Here is a 19,397-nt window from a genome sequence, read left to right on the forward strand (position 1 = left end):
TTGAGTTTTGGTGTCATATTGCATTTAATGCATGATTTGACAATTATTTTATGTGCAATAAATTCCATGCGTTGAATTTCATACTTGTACTAGTACAAGGTTATTTGTTTCCTTTTACGATTATGGTGACATTTTTGGCTAGGTGTATTGGTTTTTGCAATTTGTGATGTGTGTCTCTAGCATTTCTATTGATTGTTGTAACATCCCTCATATTTGACTTCTTAGCATCTCCACTCCATGACTTTTCATATGGTGATACTTTACATAACTCCTTGCTGGTTAGAACACTTCACTAATTAGAACCCATTATCCCTTTTTGAGATGACCTCCTGTGGAAGAACATATGCATAAGTTTTGATGATGCCAAAGTATTGAAGAAAATAAAAGGTCAAGTTAAATCAAGTTGATCAAGAAGCAAGATCTCAAGTAATAACTAGATAAGTCTTGACTACTTAGCTTGATATGTAAAATGAACCTTTAAAAATTGCAAATTTTACTTGCCCATTAAAATAAGGATTTCAAGAAAACCTAAACTTTTTTGAGTATAAGAATAAGTTGTTTGAAAAGAAAGAAAAAAGAGTATTCAAAAGATTAAACAAAAATATTTTAACTGCAAAATAGAAGTTTTCTATATCTTAAGTTTTCAAAAGCTAATTTAGTATTATCTATCTGGTGTAAATGTTAAAATATGCTCTGGTAATCGATTACCAGTCATTGTAATCGATTACCAGAAAATGAAACTTCAAAATTTGAATTTAAATGATACAATGTTTCAAACATTTTGAACTTATAAACCGTTGTAATCGATTACCAAGTCTTTTAATCGATTATCAGAGTATCTTTTTTGAAAAATTATAAAGAGTTACAACTCTTCATGAAAAGACACAACCCAAGAAATAATTGTCTATAAATACCTATAATTTTTCAGAAGAAGGTTACAAACTCAAATGTAAATCTATTACAAGAACTCCTTGGCCAAAGTCATTTGCAAAATCTCTAAAGAGTTATTTAAGATCATCAAAGTGTAAAATCTACTCTTCAAAGAGAGTTACTACATTATACTCAATTGATCATTTGATCTGTAAAGGAGAAAGGGTTTTTCTCCTTGTTGGTTTTTGAATCTCAACACAAGGAAAGGGAGTTCCAAGGTGTTGGAGGATTCAAGTCTTGTAAGAGTTACAAGAATAGTGGAAATCTCAAGTGGGAGACTTGAGGACTAGACGTAGGCAGGATTGACCGAATCAGTATAAAATTGAGTTTGCAATTATTCTTTCCCTACACTTTTAATTACTTGTTATTTAATTGTGTTTGAGTAGTTTTGCATCATTCATTCTTTACATATAAATTTATCTAAGGAATTGAATTTGTAAGAAAGTAATTCAGAAAAATCTTATAAGAGGAAAATTTGGAAAACTTAATTCACCCCCCTCTTAAGTTAATTGAGGCTAAGTGACTAACACTACTGTCTCTAGGATCAACGATTAACCCCAAAAATCAACACAAGACTTTTCAATGTACTTTGTCCTCGTTCACACTCTTTCTGGGAAACTTCTCAAAATGTCATCCATGCCTAAATCCCTCCAAGACAAGCATACTTAATTGTGGAGTTCTTATGTGATATGTTACCAAAAAGTATATGCATCTTATTGGTATAGACAATACAAATTAATTCCTTTATGCCATCATCAACTGTACAATCTCACACTTATATAAAATCAGGTCAAATAGAACCAATTTTAAAAGTAGAATCAGACACACATTTTAAAATCGGTCAATGGTGAACCAATTTTAAAAAGTCTTTGAAAATTGGTTAAAGTTTAACTAATCTTAAAAATGGTAACAATATTTACTAAAATACCACCACATCACTTTTAAAATGAGTTTCTTAACCAATTTCAAAACTTTGATTTTAAAAGTTATTTTTGCACTATATGGCCGTTTCTTAATTAATGGATTTTATCAAAATATTGCAACTTGTAGTTTGGTTAAGTTTTGATATTTTAGATCAGCGGGAGTTTGAAATCATACATTGTGAGATATGCATAAAATAACACTATTTTCATTATTGTATCACTTATAACATTTTTTTTTGTTTGGACCATTGTTGAAAATATTTTTTTCTTAAATTGTACTATTTCATATTATAAGAATTGAGTATTTAACATTATGATATGTATCCTTATTGGATATTATTATTTGTCATGTTAAATCTTTGATATATATTATTTATTGACATATATATGTGTTTTGATAGTAATTGTCATTTTGTCTCAATGATTACTATATTTAAATAATTGATTAATGTTATCCAAGTGGGAGAATGTTAAATTATTTTAATTATAATTGGATTAGTACTAAACAAGAATTAAAATATTATTAAATTATAATTAATTATCAATTATGTGTCAATTATATAACTGTTATAGAATTTTAGTAAACATGTTTTATGATGAAAATGACCCTTTGATGGGATGGGTCATTTATTGTGAGTAATCCATTGAGAGGTCTCTACTTACCACTAAAAATTTATATATTAGATATCTCATTAAGCTAATATAGACCTTGACTCAATTTCTTAAAAAGTGGGCAAAAATGTCTCAATTCGAGATCATTTCTTTTCTCTCTAAGGTAACTCTAATGGAATCAGGTTAGTAATATGATATTTCTAATTATATATATTGTCATACGAACATATTGCAATATGATTCATTATTTTTTATCACATGAATACTAGGATTCATGCAACTATTTGCGAATTTAAAGAACTACACAAGTAATAAGCATACAAAGGCACCGACTTACATGAATTTTTATAAAAAAAATGGATATTTATTTTATCTTCAGCTTTATTTTTCAATAGTTCAGTCAATGATACATGTTTCTATACAAATCACTAACAACGCAAAAGTAATCAATGACTTGAAGAGTACTACTCTTTCCTATTGTGACTTTGATATCCCTCAAATCTTCATACTTGATCTCACTCAATTCTTCAAACTTAATGATCTCACCTCTAAGGACTTTAACAAATATTTTGTTAGCAAATATGATACAGTGCATTAATGATCTCAATTCAATTTCATTCACATTTTATAACAAATTCAATAGTGACTAAGAATGAAAATAAACTAGACAACTTATTAGGAGATTGCACCTCACCTATCTAGACAAATTTATCAAAAACGCTAAACTTGTCAATTTTTAGTTTTTAACTAAAAGAATTCATACTTTAAAAAAAAAGTATAAGTTTGTTAGGTCAACCATTTTAAGTATTATATTACATTATATATAGTTATTAATAATAATATTTAATATTTAGGCTCGGCCTATTTAAGTTTGTTGGTTAGTGTTATAAATCTTGTATAAAATAGGCTATATAAATAAGCCTTTAAATATATGAATAGATCAAACCATATGTACCGGGAGGACCCTATCGGTCACATGGACCAACACGTGCCGTTCCGTCAGACACCCACGCGAACTGAACCATGCCTACGTAAACCTAGACGTTAACATCGGCTCGGCATACAGCCGAAGGTCGAGAAGAGTCCGCTATCAATATCGGCTCGGCTGAAGGCCGATATGAACAACACCATGACGCGTCTCCACATACTACGTATCGGCTCAGCCAAACGCCGATCGAGCAGGAGAATTGAACGAGTACTTATCGGCCCGACCAACAGCCGAAGACGTCCAACATCCCAAGCCTTTACCTGTCGGCTCGGCGAGATGCCGAAGGATAAAACAGATTACAGTATTGATCACGGTTAACAAGGATAAGTGCATGATTAAGACATAATTAGCTGATTAACGTCGTATTACCTAATTTGGTAAGCTTTAGAAGAGGCCCACTGTAGACAAGGCCCATCAGTGGTAGTATAAATAGGTCACTTATATCGAGGTACGTCACTGTTCATTTATTACCCTAGAAAATTGTGCTTGTCCTGACTTGAGCGTCGGAGTGCCTTTTGCAGGTACCTCCCCCCTTCAAAGTATCTACCTGGAGCTCCCGTTCGGCCCTTCCCCACAGAAGATTACGAGTGTGCCCTCAGACAGGTACATTTTGGCGCCCACCGTGGGGCCGAACCGATAGCTTTTCAGAAATAGACTAAGCACTACGTTGAAGAGAATCATGGCAAAGACAAGGAGAAACAATGCTGAAGACCACCAGTCGGACGATGAGCACCGATCCGAGGCAGACAATGCCGAGACAGTGGATGAGATGAGGTTAGCCGAGACGGTACGACAGATGAAGGAAGAGATGGCCACCATGAAGCAGTAGCGAGAGAGAGACGCTCGTGAAATGGCTGCCCTGAGGGAAGAAAATGCCGCTCTCAAAAACCAGCATCAGGACCCCACTTGGAAACCCTCCGAGTCGACCCATACTCAGGGGTCGTTCCACTCGCTCGGCCATCACACCTCCATCCCCCACACTTCTGCTGCTGCCCCAGGCGTCCACGTGTCGGCCGCCCCAACGGCCGGCTGACCGATGTACTCCGTCCTGGCCAGAGCACACCGACATCCCTTCACCCTGAACATCATGCAGTCGTCACTTCTCGATCATTGGAAGTCCTTGCCATTTGACAAGTACGATGGTACGACCGATCCGGACGAGCTCGTCGATGTGTTCCTGACTCAAGTCACTCTGAGCACCAATGATGATGCGGCTTTGTGCTGAATCTTCCCAACGTCGTTGAAAGGACGTGCATTGAGCTGGTTCACTCGACTTCCTGCTAACTCGATTGACTCGTTCAACACGTTAGCCTCTTAGTTCACCATTCAATTCACCACGAGCCGTCCCCACCAGCTGACCTCATTGGCGTTAGTCAGCATTCGTCAGGAGAAAAAGGAGTCCCTTTGGACATTTATGAGCCGATTCAACAAAGCGGCACTTGAAATTCGAGACTTGAACCCTATTGTAGCTCTGCACCACCTCACCACCGCTTTGAAACCAGGTCCCTTTGCCAACAACATTTGTAAGAAGCCACCGACCGACATGGATGACCTGCGGCGGCGAGCCGACAAATACATGCAAATGGAGGAATTAGTTGAGTTCCGCAACTAGGCCAGAGCAGAGGTAGCGGCCAAGCCTGAAAAGTCGGCCGAAAACACTTTTCGTAACCGTCAGAAAGAATTAGTCCCTTGCGAGAAGCCCCCCCCGCGGACCGAGGTATTCTCAATATACGCCGCTCAACACCAGCCGGTCGACAATACTAGAGCAAGCACTTGCTTTAGAGGTCCTAGCCGTCCCGAAAAGAGCTTCGACCCCTCCCTAGGCCGATACAACCAAATCTTGCAGGTACCACTGCAACTGAGGACATTCGACAGAGGAATGCTCGGCCTTGAAGGATAAAATTGAAGATTTAATCAAGCAGGGGCAGCTACAAGGCTTTGTGGACTGACAAAATTCATCCCGCTACGCTGATCGGTCTCGTCGGCAGGATCAACATGAACAAAGGAGGACAGAAACATGCTCATACCGAGAGCGCAGTCGGTCAAGAGATAGAAGAGAATAGGAACCTTCAGCACAACCCCGGCGAGTCATCAACACCATAGCTGGTGGATTCGCGGGTGGTGGCTCCTCCTCGTCGGCGCAACGGAGGCACTTGCAGGCCGTTCGACACGTGCATGCAGTGGAGAAAGTAGGTCGCCGTTTGCCTAGCATAACCTTCACCGAGGCAGATTTCAAAGGTATCGACCTGGACCAAGATGATCTGATGGTAATCAGCGTTGAAATTTACAACTGTATTATGCGTAAGACTTTGGTTGACCAGGGGAGTTCAGCCAACATCCTCTATTGGAACACGTTCAAGCAATTGGGCATTCCGGAATCTGAGCTAGTTCCTTATGATGAACCTTTGGTTGGGTTCTCAGGCGAACGGGTCAAGACAAAAGGATATATCAAGCTGTCAACCCGGTTTGGGTTTGAAGGAGCAGAATACCGAGACATTTCGGTTAAGTATGTGGTAGTTCATGCCAACACATCTTATAACATTCTGCTCGGTCGGCCATCCTTGAATCGGCTCGGAGCGGTCGTATCCACTCCTCATCTAGCCATGAAGTTCCCATCCGATTCGGGACGAGTGATCACCATCCACGCCAACCAGAAAACCGCACGCGAGTGCTACTTCGCTAGCTTGCGGTTACCGAAAATGAATAAAGAAATCACCGAGGAGCCGAAACGCATCCATTCAGTGTCACAGTAGTCGGCCATTGACCTTGACCCCCGAATTGATCAGGACGAGAGATTTGAACCCATCGAAGACAAGCAGCCTCTCCGAGTAGGAGTCTCGGACTCCCAGCTCACTTACCTCGAAACTGTCCTCTCCGAATAAGAAAAATCAGCTATCGGACAGGTAGTTCTCGACAACAGAGATTTGTTTGCATGGCATCCCTCCGACATGCCTAGCATCGACCCAAATTTCCTTTGCCACAAGCTCTCAATCAGTAAGGAGGCAAAGTCGATCGTACAACGGCGTCGGAAGGCCGGGGAAGAGAGGAAGGCAGCGATTGAAGTGGAAGTATCCAAGTTGCTAGATGCTCGGTTCATCCGAGAAGTACATTATACAACATGGCTGGCCAATGTTGTCATGGTCCGGAAGCCAAATGGAAAGTGGCGTATGTGTACTGATTACACCAACTTGAACAAGGCTTGTCCGAAAGTCGCCTACCCATTGCCGAATATTGACCGACCCGTTGATGGAGCATTCGGTCACAAATTCTTGTCCTTCCTTGATGCATACTCGGGATACAACCAGATCCGTATGCACCCCCAAGACGAAGAGAAGACGACGTTCATTACCGAAATGGCCAACTTCTGCTACTGGGTAATGCCGTTCGGTTTGAAGAACGCCGGAGCCACGTATTAGCGGTTGATGAATAAGATTTTTCATGACCAGATTGGTCGAAGCATGGAAGTATATGTCGATGACATGGTCGTAAAGTCCAGTGACGTCTCCACCCATGTGCGTGACTTGGCCGAGGTATTCCAAGCGCTTCGACAGCATCAAATGAGGCTGAATCCCAAAAAGTGCGTGTTTGGGGTTTCAGGCGGGAAGTTTTTGGGATTCATGTTGTCTAACCGAGGCATTGAGGCAAACCCCGACAAGTGCCAAGCCATATTGGATATGAAGAGTCCGGTACTCTTAAAAAAGTGCAAAAACTATCAGGCCGACTCACCTTGCTCTCCCGGTTCCTTCCTCGCCTAGCCGAAATAGCCCAGCCGATCCTACTCTTGCTAAAGAAAACAGAGCGGTTCAGCTGGACCCAAGAGTGCGAAGAGTCATTCCAGCAATTCAAGGAACGTCTTAGCGCGCCTCCTATACTCTCTAAACCGGTTAGAAACCTCGACATGATTGTCTACCTGGCCGTATCAAGTTATTCTGTGAGTGCCGTTCTGGTGCAAGAAAACCAAGGTAACCAACAACCTGTGTACTTTATTAGCCGAACGTTGCAGGACGCCGAGAGGCTGATAGACCATGGGCGAAGGGCCCAGTGACCAGAGCTATGGCTAGGAGGATACAGGAAGAGTTGGATCTTGAGAAGACTAATGGGCTTGTTAGGCCCAAGGTAATCTTCACTTGGAATGCTCTATCATGAAGAGAAGGCCTTAGTTCTACTTGTTTATATTGTACAGTTCATGCATAGTCTTTTGTATAGGTTATTTTTGCCTTTGTATTGTGAGACACTTTATTTGCTTTTTCCTAGTGATTGTATATTGTTTTTAAGGTAGGTTACTTGGAGAGTTTAACTCCATTTAACCTCCCTAGTTGATACTTTCATTTTGTATTTTTTTCAGTAGGGAAAAGGGGGTGACGTTTAGCAAAGCTAGGGAGTGTGCTTAGAAATTGGGCCTGAGTTGGGCCTAGGCAAAATTTTTCATATTAGACTCATTTTGCTCCTAATTTTTTATAGATTTGAATTAGCTAGGCCTCATCATCATATGATGAACCTAGCTAACCCAAATCAAAGATTTTCAAATTAATTCATAGAGCATTTTGAGAACAAGGCCGCCTAGCCCACATGTGTTCCTTTGGCCGGATTTCTAAAGCCCCTCCTCTTAGTTTTTGAAGCTTGCCTTGCAAGCTACTAAACCAAGGGAGGTTAAGCCAACCTTACCATGGTTCTTAAGTGAACCATGGTCAAGGTTAGCTTCTCCTAGAAGCCAACTAAGCCGTAGGAGTTAAAGCTAACTCTACCATGGTTCCTAGTGAACCATGGTTAAGGATAGCTTCTCCTACAAGCTATCTTTCCCTATATATTTCTAAATACCTCATTTGTAATCACTTTTGACATTAATGAGAATTAAACTTCAGAATTCTCTCTCAAGAGTCCTCTCAAAACCGTAGAGAACTTCCCCTCTAGGTTTTCACCAAAGTTTCTTCAAACTTTGCCATGGTTTCTCAAGCTTCCTATGCAAGCTAAGGAACACCGAATCACTTCAAGGCTTCTTCTCCATTGAAGAACACTTCAAGGAGCTTCAAAGAACCATTGGAGTCTTAACCTCAAGATCATTCACGGTCTTAAGCATGGAGCAAGTGAAGGAAACATCAATCTCCTCACCTAGTTCCATCATTTTTGGTATCAAAGCCTAGTGCTCTTGAGGTTTTTGTTTCTAACCTTTTGTTCTTGAATCCATGTTGTATCTTCCTCCTTTTACATGTCTCTTTGTGTTGCTGCATGGATCTAGTTTTAATAAATATGTTGATGGATCCTTATGTCACATATGAAGTAATTGATTCATAGTTTTGCTTGTTCCTTATTCTTGAATCAATTTATGGTGCGCCTAGGTTCCTATACTTGTGCTTTTAATTTTGCTTGAGTCTCTTCATTCTATAACATGTGTCTGTGATTTGACAACATTCATATTGCTTAGTTTTTGCTTTTGAATCAATTTTTTTGTCTTAGAAAGTCATGTGTAGTCCTTTATATGTTGAAACTTCCTAGACTAGCTTGTTTGACCTAATTTTTGTTTTGTGTTCTTGAGTCCGAAATTTTTGTGTATTTTCTTATTAAATCTGAACCTTCCTATATGTGCTTTTGCTTTACATGTTTGAGTTCTTAATTTGCTATTAGTTCTAGCAAATTTCCTAGAGTTAGGTTTCTATTATGTCATATTAAAAGTTTTGTCAAATTAAATTGTTAAACACTTTCCTATTAGGTTTTCCTTGAGTCTTGTGTAGTGGCTGAAACTTTGTGCAATTTTTTTAGCCTTAAAACAGAACCAAAACAGAGGTGTGTGTGTCTTATATGCATGAGAAAAACAAAGGAATGAGTGCTTAAAATTTTTCTCTCAAAATAATACAAAATAGTGAAGCACTAGTTACAAAATGCATGTGAACACCTCTTGTTTTGTGTGAAATTTTTGCTGCAGTATTTTTACACTAAATCCGAGACTTCTAAATGTTTAAAAGGCATTGAAACTCCTGAACATCAAAAGAAAATTAAGAGAAAAATATTTTGCAAAAGAAAAAGAAAGAAAATAGCAAAAGAAAAAGCCATAGGAGTGAAAATTTGGTGTTGTGTGCTCTCGGATTTGGAAAATTTTTGTGACATGTTTGCATTGGTCCAGCCATATATTTGAGTCTTATTTTGTTTTCTAATCTTAGCTTTTTATTTGTTAATCCATTCTAGTACCATTCCTAGGTTATTCTTTTGTGTGCTAGCTTTCTAAATTTGCCTTAATTTTTGCTTGTCAATTTTTGTGGAATTCTTTCCAGTCTTGTCTCATTTGTTTTCCACCAATTGGTGTAGCTATTCTAAATTGTTCTTTTTCAGTTTTACACTAATATTATAGTCTTGAAGGTGGTTGAGTGCTTCTTAAAAGGTGTAGGAGGCCAAGGCAAAGGACATCCACTTGAAGGCTTTGGTGGTTGCTTAGGGAGTTTGTTCTCTCTTGGTGGCTAGGCTCTTGAAAACACCTAGAAGTGACCAAAGTCAAGGTTGCTTCTAAGAGAGGAGTGAAACACCTTGTGAGGCTGCAACTTGGTGGCTGAATTGGAGCAAGAAGGAAGAAAGCTAGTTGTGAAAATTAGTGACAAATTTTAGTGACAGAATTTTTGGTTTCTAAAACTTGTTTTCCTTACAAAATCCGTCTCTAAATTTGTTTCTCAATTAGTGGCTAATTTGTTTTCCTTGAAATTAAGTGCAGCCACTAATTTCATTTGAAAGTGAATTTACATTTCATTTGGAGTGTGAATTTGCATTTCATTTGAAGCAAATTTGAATTTCATTTTCCTTGTAATTTTTGTTTTCTAAATTTTTGTACAAGGCCTTTATTAAGGAGTGTCTTGGAGTGCCTTTGGTGTATCTCCATCTCTCCTTAAGAATTTTAATAGTAAATATCGTGTAGTACTTGTGAGAGTGGTCCTTGAAGGTCTTTGGTGCCTTTCAAGCTCTCACTTAGGTTTAATTTCTTTCAACGCCTAGTTTATGTTTTCAAGTCATTTATGTTTTAAGCAATTTATGTTTTCAGTCATTTAAGTTTTTAAGCAATTTAAGTTTTCTTGCTCTTTATGTTTTCAAGCAATATATAAATTGTACACATAAGCACTTGCTTGTTATTTTCCCTTTAAGAAAAGTTCTTTGTGAAAATTGTTTTGTGCAAGACAAAAGTACAAGGGGGTTTAGAGATTTTTACTTGAAGAGGCTTGGTTATTAAGTGGCTCTTTAGTAGCTCACCTCCCTCCAAAGTTCAATTTGTACTCTTAGACCTCCAAGTGCCAAGTCTAAGCACTTCAAAAAAATCTTATTTTCATAAAAACTATTTTTGTGTGAAAAAAAATCTCTTGAATTAAAATGTCTCAATTCCTCCAATAGTGAAAGTGATGGCTCTCCAAAAAGTCTTTCTTACATCACTAAAGAGCTCAAATCACTTAAACTATGGAAAAAGCAAGAGTCCATTCAAAGAGAGAAGGAAAGAATTGAAAGAGAAGGACAACTTGCTTATTTAGAGGAAGAATTGAGAATTTTAAGGCAAGAGGAAGAAAAATTAAAAGAAGATATGAAGAAACATAGGAAAAAGAGTAGGAGCTCACATTCCCAATACACATCCCCTAATGAAAGTATGAATCAAGGGGATCACTACCAACATACTCCTAGAAGGACACCCAAGCATAGGGAAGTCAAAGTTGACCTCCCACAATTTTTTGGAAAAGATGATGTGGAGGCATATTTAGATTGGGAAATGAAGGTTGAGCAACTCTTTGCTTGCCACAAGGTAAATGAAGAGAGAAAAGTCTCTTTGGCTGCCCTTAGCTTCCAAGGGCATGCCATGTATTGGTGGACAGCCCTAGAAAGAGAGAGACGCCTCCACAATGATCCTCCAATTCAATATTGGAATGATCTCAAAAGTGCAATGAGAAGGAGGCACATTCCCACCTACTATGGGAGGGAGCTTATGAATAAGCTCCAAAGGCTCCAACAAAGAGACATGTCTGTAGAACAGTACAGGCAATAAATGGAGCTTTTAATGATGAGGGCTTGTATTAGGGAAGAGGAAGCAACAACCGTAGCTAGATTCTTAAGTGGTCTTAATTTAGAAATAAGAGACCAAGTGGAGCTACTACCCTACAGGGACCTAAATGACTTGGTCCAACTTTGTGTAAGGGTAGAACAACAAAGAATGAGAAAATCTTATAAAAAGGATAGCTCCCACTCTTCATTTCTAAAGAAAGATTCCAAGAAGGAGGGTAAAACTTTTGAGAAGAAGAAAACTTTTGAACCCTCCAAGAATCTAGCCACAGAAAAAGATAAGGGAAAGGGAAAGGACACTACACACACTAGTTCTAGGACTAGTGACATTAAGTGCTTTAAATTTTTAGGGAGAGGCCACATTGCTTCCCAATGCCCCACAAAGAAGGTTATGATTATGAGGGGGCATGACATTTATAGTAGCCAAGATGAAGCTACTACTTCCTCTAGTAATAGTGAGGAAGAAGCAAGTGATCAAGAAGAAGGTGTAGAGTCTACTTTTCCTTATGAAGGGGAGCTCTTGATGCTTAGGAGACTCCTCAACAACCAACCTAGTGATACTCTATCACAAAAAGAGAACATATTTCATACTAGATGCAAAGTTTCAAACAGTGCATGTTCTCTCATTGTTGATAGTGGCTCATGGTGCAATTGTTGTAGCACTAGGCTGGTTGAGAAGTTGGGCTTAACTACTAGTCCCCATCCTAAACCTTATCAACTTCATTGGATTAATGAGGATGGTGACTTGGCAGTTGACCAACAAGTAAAGGTCAAGCTTTCTATTGGTAATTATGAAGATGAGGTGCTATGTGATGTAATACCAATGGAAGCTTGTCACATTTTATTAGGAAGGCCATGGCAATTTGATAAGAAAACCATGCACAATGGCCTTACTAACGAGATTACCTTTACTCATAAGGAAAGAAAATGTGTGCTTCATCCTCTTTCTCCTCAACAGGTGGTTGAGGATCAAGCACAAATGAAACTCAAAAGAGATAGTGAAAAGAGATTTAAAAAAAAAAAGAAGAAAAGAGTAAAAAAAAAAAAATCTGTGAAACTTAAGGATAGAGAGGAATCTAGGGAGAAAGGAGTTCCCTCCCTAGAAGTTGTTAATCAAGAGAATGAAATTTTCAAACAAACCCTTTTGATTCAACAACCCTCTTATATCCTTCTCTGTAAAGGAACTCTTTCTTGCACTGCCACATCTAGTGGACATGAGACTTTACCTAAGGGGGTAAAAACACTTTTAAAAGAATTTGATGATTTATTTCCTCCCGAGGGTCCAATGGGCCTTCTTCCTTCTAGAGGAATAGAACATCAAATTGATTTGGTGCCTAGGGCTAGCCTACCTAATAGGCCTGCCTATAGGACCAACCCCCAAGAAACTAAAGAAATTGAGTCTCAGGTCCAAGAGTTGTTGGAGAAGGGCTGGGTTCGAAAGAGCTTAAGTCCTTGTGCTGTTCCAGTGTTGTTGGTTCCAAAGAAAGATGGCAAGTGGAGAATGTGTTGTGATAGTAGAGCCATCAACAACATCACTGTGAAGTATAGACACCCCATTCCTAGGCTTGATGACATGTTAGATGAGCTTCATGGAGCCATCATATTTTCTAAAGTTGATCTTAAAAGCGGATACAATCAAATTAGAATCAAAGAAGGAGATGAATGGAAAACCGCTTTCAAGACCAAGTTTGGATTATATGAGTGGTTAGTGATGCCTTTTGGGCTCACCAATGCTCCTAGTACATTCATGCGTCTCATGAATCATGTCCTTAGGGAATGTATAGGTAGATTTGTTGTAGTTTATTTTGATGACATCCTCATATATAGTAGGAGCCTAAGTGATCACATAGGACATTTAAGGCAAGTTTTTGATATTCTTAGGAAAAATCAACTTTTTGGAAATTTAGAAAAATGTACTTTTTGTGTAGATAGTGTTGTTTTCCTAGGGTTTATAATTAGTAAAAAAGGGGTTCATGTGGACCCCGAGAAAATCAAGGCCATCCAAGAATGACCCACTCCTAAAAGTGTTGGAGATATTAGGAGCTTCCATGGTTTGGCAAGCTTCTATAGGAGGTTTGTTCCTAATTTCTCCACACTAGCCTCCCCATTGAATGATCTAGTCAAGAAGAATGTGGAATTTATATGGGGAGAGAAACAAGAAAATGCCTTCATAACCTTGAAGCATAAGCTTACCCATGCACCACTTCTAGCTCTACCAGATTTTTCAAAAACTTTTGAGTTAGAATGTGATGCCTCTGGAGTTGGCATAGGGGTGGTTTTGTTACAGGGTGGGCACCCTATTGCATATTTCAGTGAAAAACTCAAAGGTGCCTCCCTTAACTATCCTACCTATGACAAAGAGCTCTATGCTTTGGTTAGGGCCCTTCAAACTTGGGAACATTACCTTATTCCCAAAGAGTTTGTCATTCATAGTGACCATGAGTCACTTAAATATTTGAGGGGCCAAGGCAAGCTAAACAAAAGGCATGCTAAGTGGGTAGAGTTCTTAGAACAATTCCCATATGTGATTAAATACAAGAAAGGGAAAAATAATGTTGTGGCTGATGCCCTTTCTAGGAGACACACTTTGTTAGTCTCCCTTGGATCTCAAATCTTGGGATTTAATCACATTAAGGAATTGTATACTAATGATCTCGAATTCAAAGAAAATTATACCCAATGCCTAGCAAAGCCTCAAGGAGGTTTCTATATTTCTGAGGGGTATTTGTATAAAGAGGGAAGAATTTGTATACCCCAAGGATCTATAAGAAAACTCCTTGTTCAAGAAAGTCATGAGGGTGGTCTCATGGGGCACTTTGGAGTTGAAAAGACTCTAAGTTTTCTAAAATAAAAATTCTTTTGGCCCCATATGAGAAGGGATGTTGAGAGGTTTTGCTCTAGATGTATAGCTTGTTTACAAGCAAAGTCTAAAGTAATGCCTCATGGCATCTATACACCCTTGCCTGTTGCTAACTCTCCATGGGTTGATATCAGTATGGATTTTATTTTGGGCTTGCCCAAGACCCAGAGAGGCATGGATTCTATTTTTGTGGTAGTAGACAGATTTAGTAAAATGGCCCACTTTATACCCTGCCACAAAATAGATGTTGCAAGCAACATAGCAAGACTCTTCTTCAAGGAAGTGGTTAGACTTCATGGTCTACCCAAAACTATTGTTTCAGATAGGGATACTAAGTTCCTTAGCCATTTCTGGAAAACTCTTTGGAGTAGGCTAGGAACTAAATTGCTCTTCTCTACTACTTGTCACCCACAAACTGATGGGCAAACAGAAGTAGTTAATAGATCCCTATCTACAATGTTAAGGGCAGTCCTTAAGGGTAATCATAAGTCTTGGGATGAGTACTTGCCCCCACATTGAATTTTCTTATAACAGGGTAGTCCATAAGACTACCAAAATCTCACCTTTTGAGGTTGTATATGGTTTTAACCCTCTTACTCCTTTAGACCTAATACCCCTACCAGATTCTTCTCATTATTTTCATAAAGAAGGGGTATCTAGGGCTGAATTTGTTAAAAAATTGCATGAGAAGGTTAAAACTCAAATACAACAACAAAATGAGAGAACTGCTTTAGATAGAAGCAAGGGAAAGAAAGCCCTCATTTTTGAGGAAGGGGATTGGGTTTGGCTTCACTTGAGAAAGGAAAGGTTTCCTTCTCAAAGAAAGTCAAAACTCAACCCAAGAGGAGATGGTCCCTTCCAAGTCCTCCAAAGAATTAACGATAATGCTTACAGGTTAGATCTTCCCAATGATTATGGAGTAAGTAACACTTTTAATGTAAGTGATCTTATTCCCTTTGCAGGTTATGATGAGGAAGATCAGCCTACAGATTTGAGGACAAATCCTTCTCAAGAAGGAGGGGATGATAGACCATGGGCCAAGGGCCCAGTGACCAGAGCTATGGCTAGGAGGATACAGGAAGAGCTGGATCTTGAGAAGACTAATGGGCTTGTTAGGCCCAAGGTAATCTTCACTTGGAATGCTCTATCATGAAGAGAAGGCCTTAGTTCTACTTGTTTATATTGTACAGTTCATGCATAGTCTTTTGTATATGTTATTTTTGCCTTTGTATTGTGAGGCACTTTATTTGCTTTTTCCTAGTGATTGTATATTGTTTTTAAGGTAGGTTACTTGGAGAGTTTAACTCCATTTAACCTCCCTAGTTGATACTTTCATTTTGTATTTTTTTCAGTAGGGAAAAGGGGGTGACGTTTAGCAAAGCTAGGGAGTGTGCTTAGAAATTGGGCCTGAGTTGGGCCTAGGCAAAATTTTTCATATTGGACTCATTTTGCTCCTAATTTTTTATAGATTTGAATTAGCTAGGCCTCATCATCATATGATGAACCTAGCTAACCCAAATCAAAGATTTTCAAATTAATTCATAGAGCATTTTGAGAACAAGGCCGCCTAGCCCACATGTGTTCCTTTGGCCGGATTTCTAAAGCCCCTCCTCTTGGTTTTTGAAGCTTGCCTTGCAAGCTACTAAACCAAGGGAGGTTAAGCCAACCTTACCATGGTTCTTAAGTGAACCATGGTCAAGGTTAGCTTCTCCTAGAAGCCAACTAAACCGTAGGAGTTAAAGCTAACTCTACCATGGTTCCTAGTGAACCATGGTTAAGGATAGCTTCTCCTACAAGCTATCTTTCCCTATATATTTCTAAATACCTCATTTGTAATCACTTTTGACATTAATGAGAATTAAACTTCAGAATTCTCTCTCAAGAGTCCTCTCAAAACCGTAGAGAACTTCCCCTCTAGGTTTTCACCAAAGTTTCTTCAAACTTTGCCATGGTTTCTCAAGCTTCCTATGCAAGCTAAGGAACACCGAATCACTTCAAGGCTTCTTCTCCATTGAAGAACACTTCAAGGAGCTTCAAAGAACCATTGGAGTCTTAACCTCAAGATCATTCACGGTCCTAAGCATGGAGCAAGTGAAGGAGACATCAATCTCCTCACCTAGTTCCATCAGAGGCGCTACCAATTGTTGGAAAAAGTGGCTTTGAGCCTCATCTACACCGCCCGCCGGTTGAGGCAATATTTCCAGAGTCACAGGGTAGTTGTCCGAACCGATTGCCCGATCGCAAAGGTCCTCCGGAAATCATAGATTACTGGTCGAATGATGACATGGTCGGTAGAACTCTTAGAGTTTGACGTGGCTTTTGAGCCAAGAGGTCTCATCAAGTTGCAGCATTTGGCCGACTTTGTCAATGAGCTCACCCCTTCGGGATGTTTTGAAGACGAACCGTGGACCATGCATGTCGATGGGTCTTCCAATGCCCAAGGTAGCAGCGCCGGAATAATACTTGCTAGCCCCTCAGGTATCACAGTCGAACAATCCCTTTGGTTCGGCTTTCGTGCGTCAAATAACCAAGCAGAGTACGAGGCCCTGATAGCTTGTATGAGGTTAGCAAGTGAGATGGGAGTCAAGAAAATCATATGCTGGACCGACTCCAAAATTATGGCCGAACAGGTCAGTGACAATTTCCAGGTCAAAGATTCATACTTGTTACGATACTATCACCTGTTCCAGCAACTAAAGGAACACTTCAATGAAGTTCAGATACGGCATACCATGTGCAACAACAACGAACGAGCTGACCAACTGGCTCGGCTCGCTAGCAGCCGAAAACCAGGGCAGTTGCGATCCACTATTCATCTTGAGATTCCCACCCCGAGTGTGACAGCCGAATGCATGGCGATAAATGAAGACGCACCCTCATGGATAACCCCCATTCGAAAGTATATCGTTAATGGTGAACTTCCGGCCGACCATATGGAAGCAAAGAAATTACGAACGCAAGCAGCTCGGTATTTAGTGGTGGCCAACGAACTTTACCGGCGAGGATTCTCCACCCCGCTGCTCAAATGCATTGACAATCACCAAGCCGATTATGTCCTGCAAGAAATTCATGAAGGTATATGCGGCTCCCACTCGGGAGGGCAAACCATGGCGGCTAAAGTCTTGCGAGCCGGCTATTATTGGCCGACTCTGAAGGGAGATTGCGCCGAGTTCGTCAAGAAATGCGTGCAATGTCAAAAGCACGGCAACCTCATCCACGCCTCGACCGCCGAGTTACACAGCATTAGCTCTCCGTTGGCATTTGCCTTGTGGGGTATCGACGTACTTGGACCATTCCCCATGGCAAAAGGGCAGGTCAAGTTTCTCCTGGTCGTAGTGGATTACTTCACAAAGTGGATCGAGGCCAAGCCGCTTGCCTACATCTTCGCTGCCAACGTCCAGAAGTTCGTTTGGAAGAACATTGTTACCCGTTTCGGCATCCCACATGCCATTGTTTCGGACAACGGCCTTCAGTTCACGAATAAAAAGTTCAACTCCTTCCTCGAAAACCTTGGCATTCGGCACCGGTTCACCTCGGTTGAGCACCCCCAGTCCAATGGGCAAGCTGAGGCGGCCAATAAGGTCATATTGACAGAATTGAAGAAGCGACTAGGTTCAGCAAAAGGAGCATGGGCCGAGGAATTGCCGGAAGTCCTTTGGGCATACCGGTGCACACCACAGTCAACCACCAAGGAGACACCTTTTCTCCTAACATATGGCGACGACGCAATGATCCCGGTCGAAGTAGGGGAACCATCATTTCGGTAGCTGCACTTCCATAAAGAGTCTAACGACAATTCACTCCAAGCCGAACTCGATGTTCTTGACGAAGTGCGAGAAAAGGCGCAGGTTGTGGCCGAAGCTTGTAAACAACGAATGAGCCGACGCTTTAATTCCAACTTAAAGCCGAGGACATTTCATGAAGGCGACCTCGTCTAGAGAGCAACCGGCTCGGCAAGGCGCAACTCCTCTGAAGGAAAGCTCTCGGCCAACTGGGACGGCCCGTTCCGAGTACGGCATGCTCTTCACAATGGAGCTTACAAGCTTGAGGAGCTGTCTGGCAAGGTCATTCCGAGAACATGGAACGCGTCCCACCTGAAGACGTATTATAGCTAGATTCCATTTTGTAAGGCTTAAGCAATGTAAGGCCTAAGCAATGTACATGTATCACGATGCACTCTTTTCCTTGACTGATATTTTTCTCCCTTATAAGAACGTGAAAAGGGGTTTTTAGTCAGCAAGGTTTTTAACGAGGCATCAATTTATCAATGAATATACATTCCACACTTAAAGTTGTCAAATATTTGCTTGCAAATTTTACAAGTCTTCCCTCCCGAGATCTTTCTCGACCAAGGATGTGACTTACGATAAATTTTACAAGTCTTCCCTCCCGAGATCTCTCTCGGCCAAGGATGTGACTTACGATAAATTTTACAAGTCTTCACTCCCGAGATCTCTTTCGGCCAAGGATGTAACTTATGATAAATTTTACAAGTCTTCCCTCCCGAGATCTCTCTCGGCCAAGGATGTGACTTACGATAAATTTTACAAGTCTTCCCTCCCGAGATCTCTCTCGGCCAAGGATGTGACTTAAGATAAATTTTACAAGTCTTCCCTCCCGAGATCTCTCTCGGCCAAGGATGTGGCATACGTTAAATTTTACAAGTCTTCCCTCCCGAGATCTCTCTCGGCCAAGGATGTGACTTACGTTAAATTTTACAAGTCCTCCCTCTCGAGATCTCTCTCGGCCAAGGATGCGGCTTACGTTACATTTTACAAGTCTTCCCTCCAGAAAAAGGCAATATATCATTTCACATCAATTTACGACAACAACTGATTCAAATTCATTAAAAGGGCACTATCGACCCAAAAAAGTACATTAAAAGGGCACTATCATCCCATCATTACAAATAAGTTAACAAGACCAGCTTAAGACGCCACCTCTGGCTCCCCCTGGACCGGACCATCTTCTGGCACCCCCTCTTCATACGCCGTTTCGTCATTCAGCCCAGCTGGCCGCGCCAGAGCCTCCTCGTCGGCCTGTTGGCCTTGAGGAATGGAAGTCA

At 40.3% G+C, this 19,397-nt stretch overlaps 2 protein-coding genes across 2 annotated transcripts; both read left to right on the forward strand.

The window, feature by feature from the left end:
• Positions 1-5,750: 5,750 nt before the first annotated feature.
• LOC145954727 (uncharacterized) lies at positions 5,751-6,206 on the forward strand. The gene has a single exon (XM_083069418.1). The coding sequence runs from the start codon at positions 5,751-5,753 to the stop codon at positions 6,204-6,206; it is 456 nt and encodes a 151-aa protein (XP_082925544.1).
• A 10,405-nt stretch (positions 6,207-16,611) lies between these two features.
• Positions 16,612-18,099, forward strand: LOC109793935 (uncharacterized). The gene has a single exon (XM_020353415.2). The coding sequence runs from the start codon at positions 16,612-16,614 to the stop codon at positions 18,097-18,099; it is 1,488 nt and encodes a 495-aa protein (XP_020209004.2).
• Positions 18,100-19,397: the final 1,298 nt, after the last annotated feature.

Source organism: Cajanus cajan, chromosome 2 (genome assembly GCF_000230855.2).
Source record: "Cajanus cajan strain Asha chromosome 2, NIPB_CcT2T_4, whole genome shotgun sequence".
Lineage (NCBI taxonomy): Eukaryota > Viridiplantae > Streptophyta > Magnoliopsida > Fabales > Fabaceae > Cajanus > Cajanus cajan.

Bases quoted from the DNA above. Each gene is read 5' to 3' on its own strand.
- LOC145954727 (XM_083069418.1), top strand. From the start codon at position 5,751: ATGCGTAAGACTTTGGTTGACCAGGGGAGTTCAGCCAACATCCTCTAT.
- LOC109793935 (XM_020353415.2), top strand. From the start codon at position 16,612: ATGACATGGTCGGTAGAACTCTTAGAGTTTGACGTGGCTTTTGAGCCA.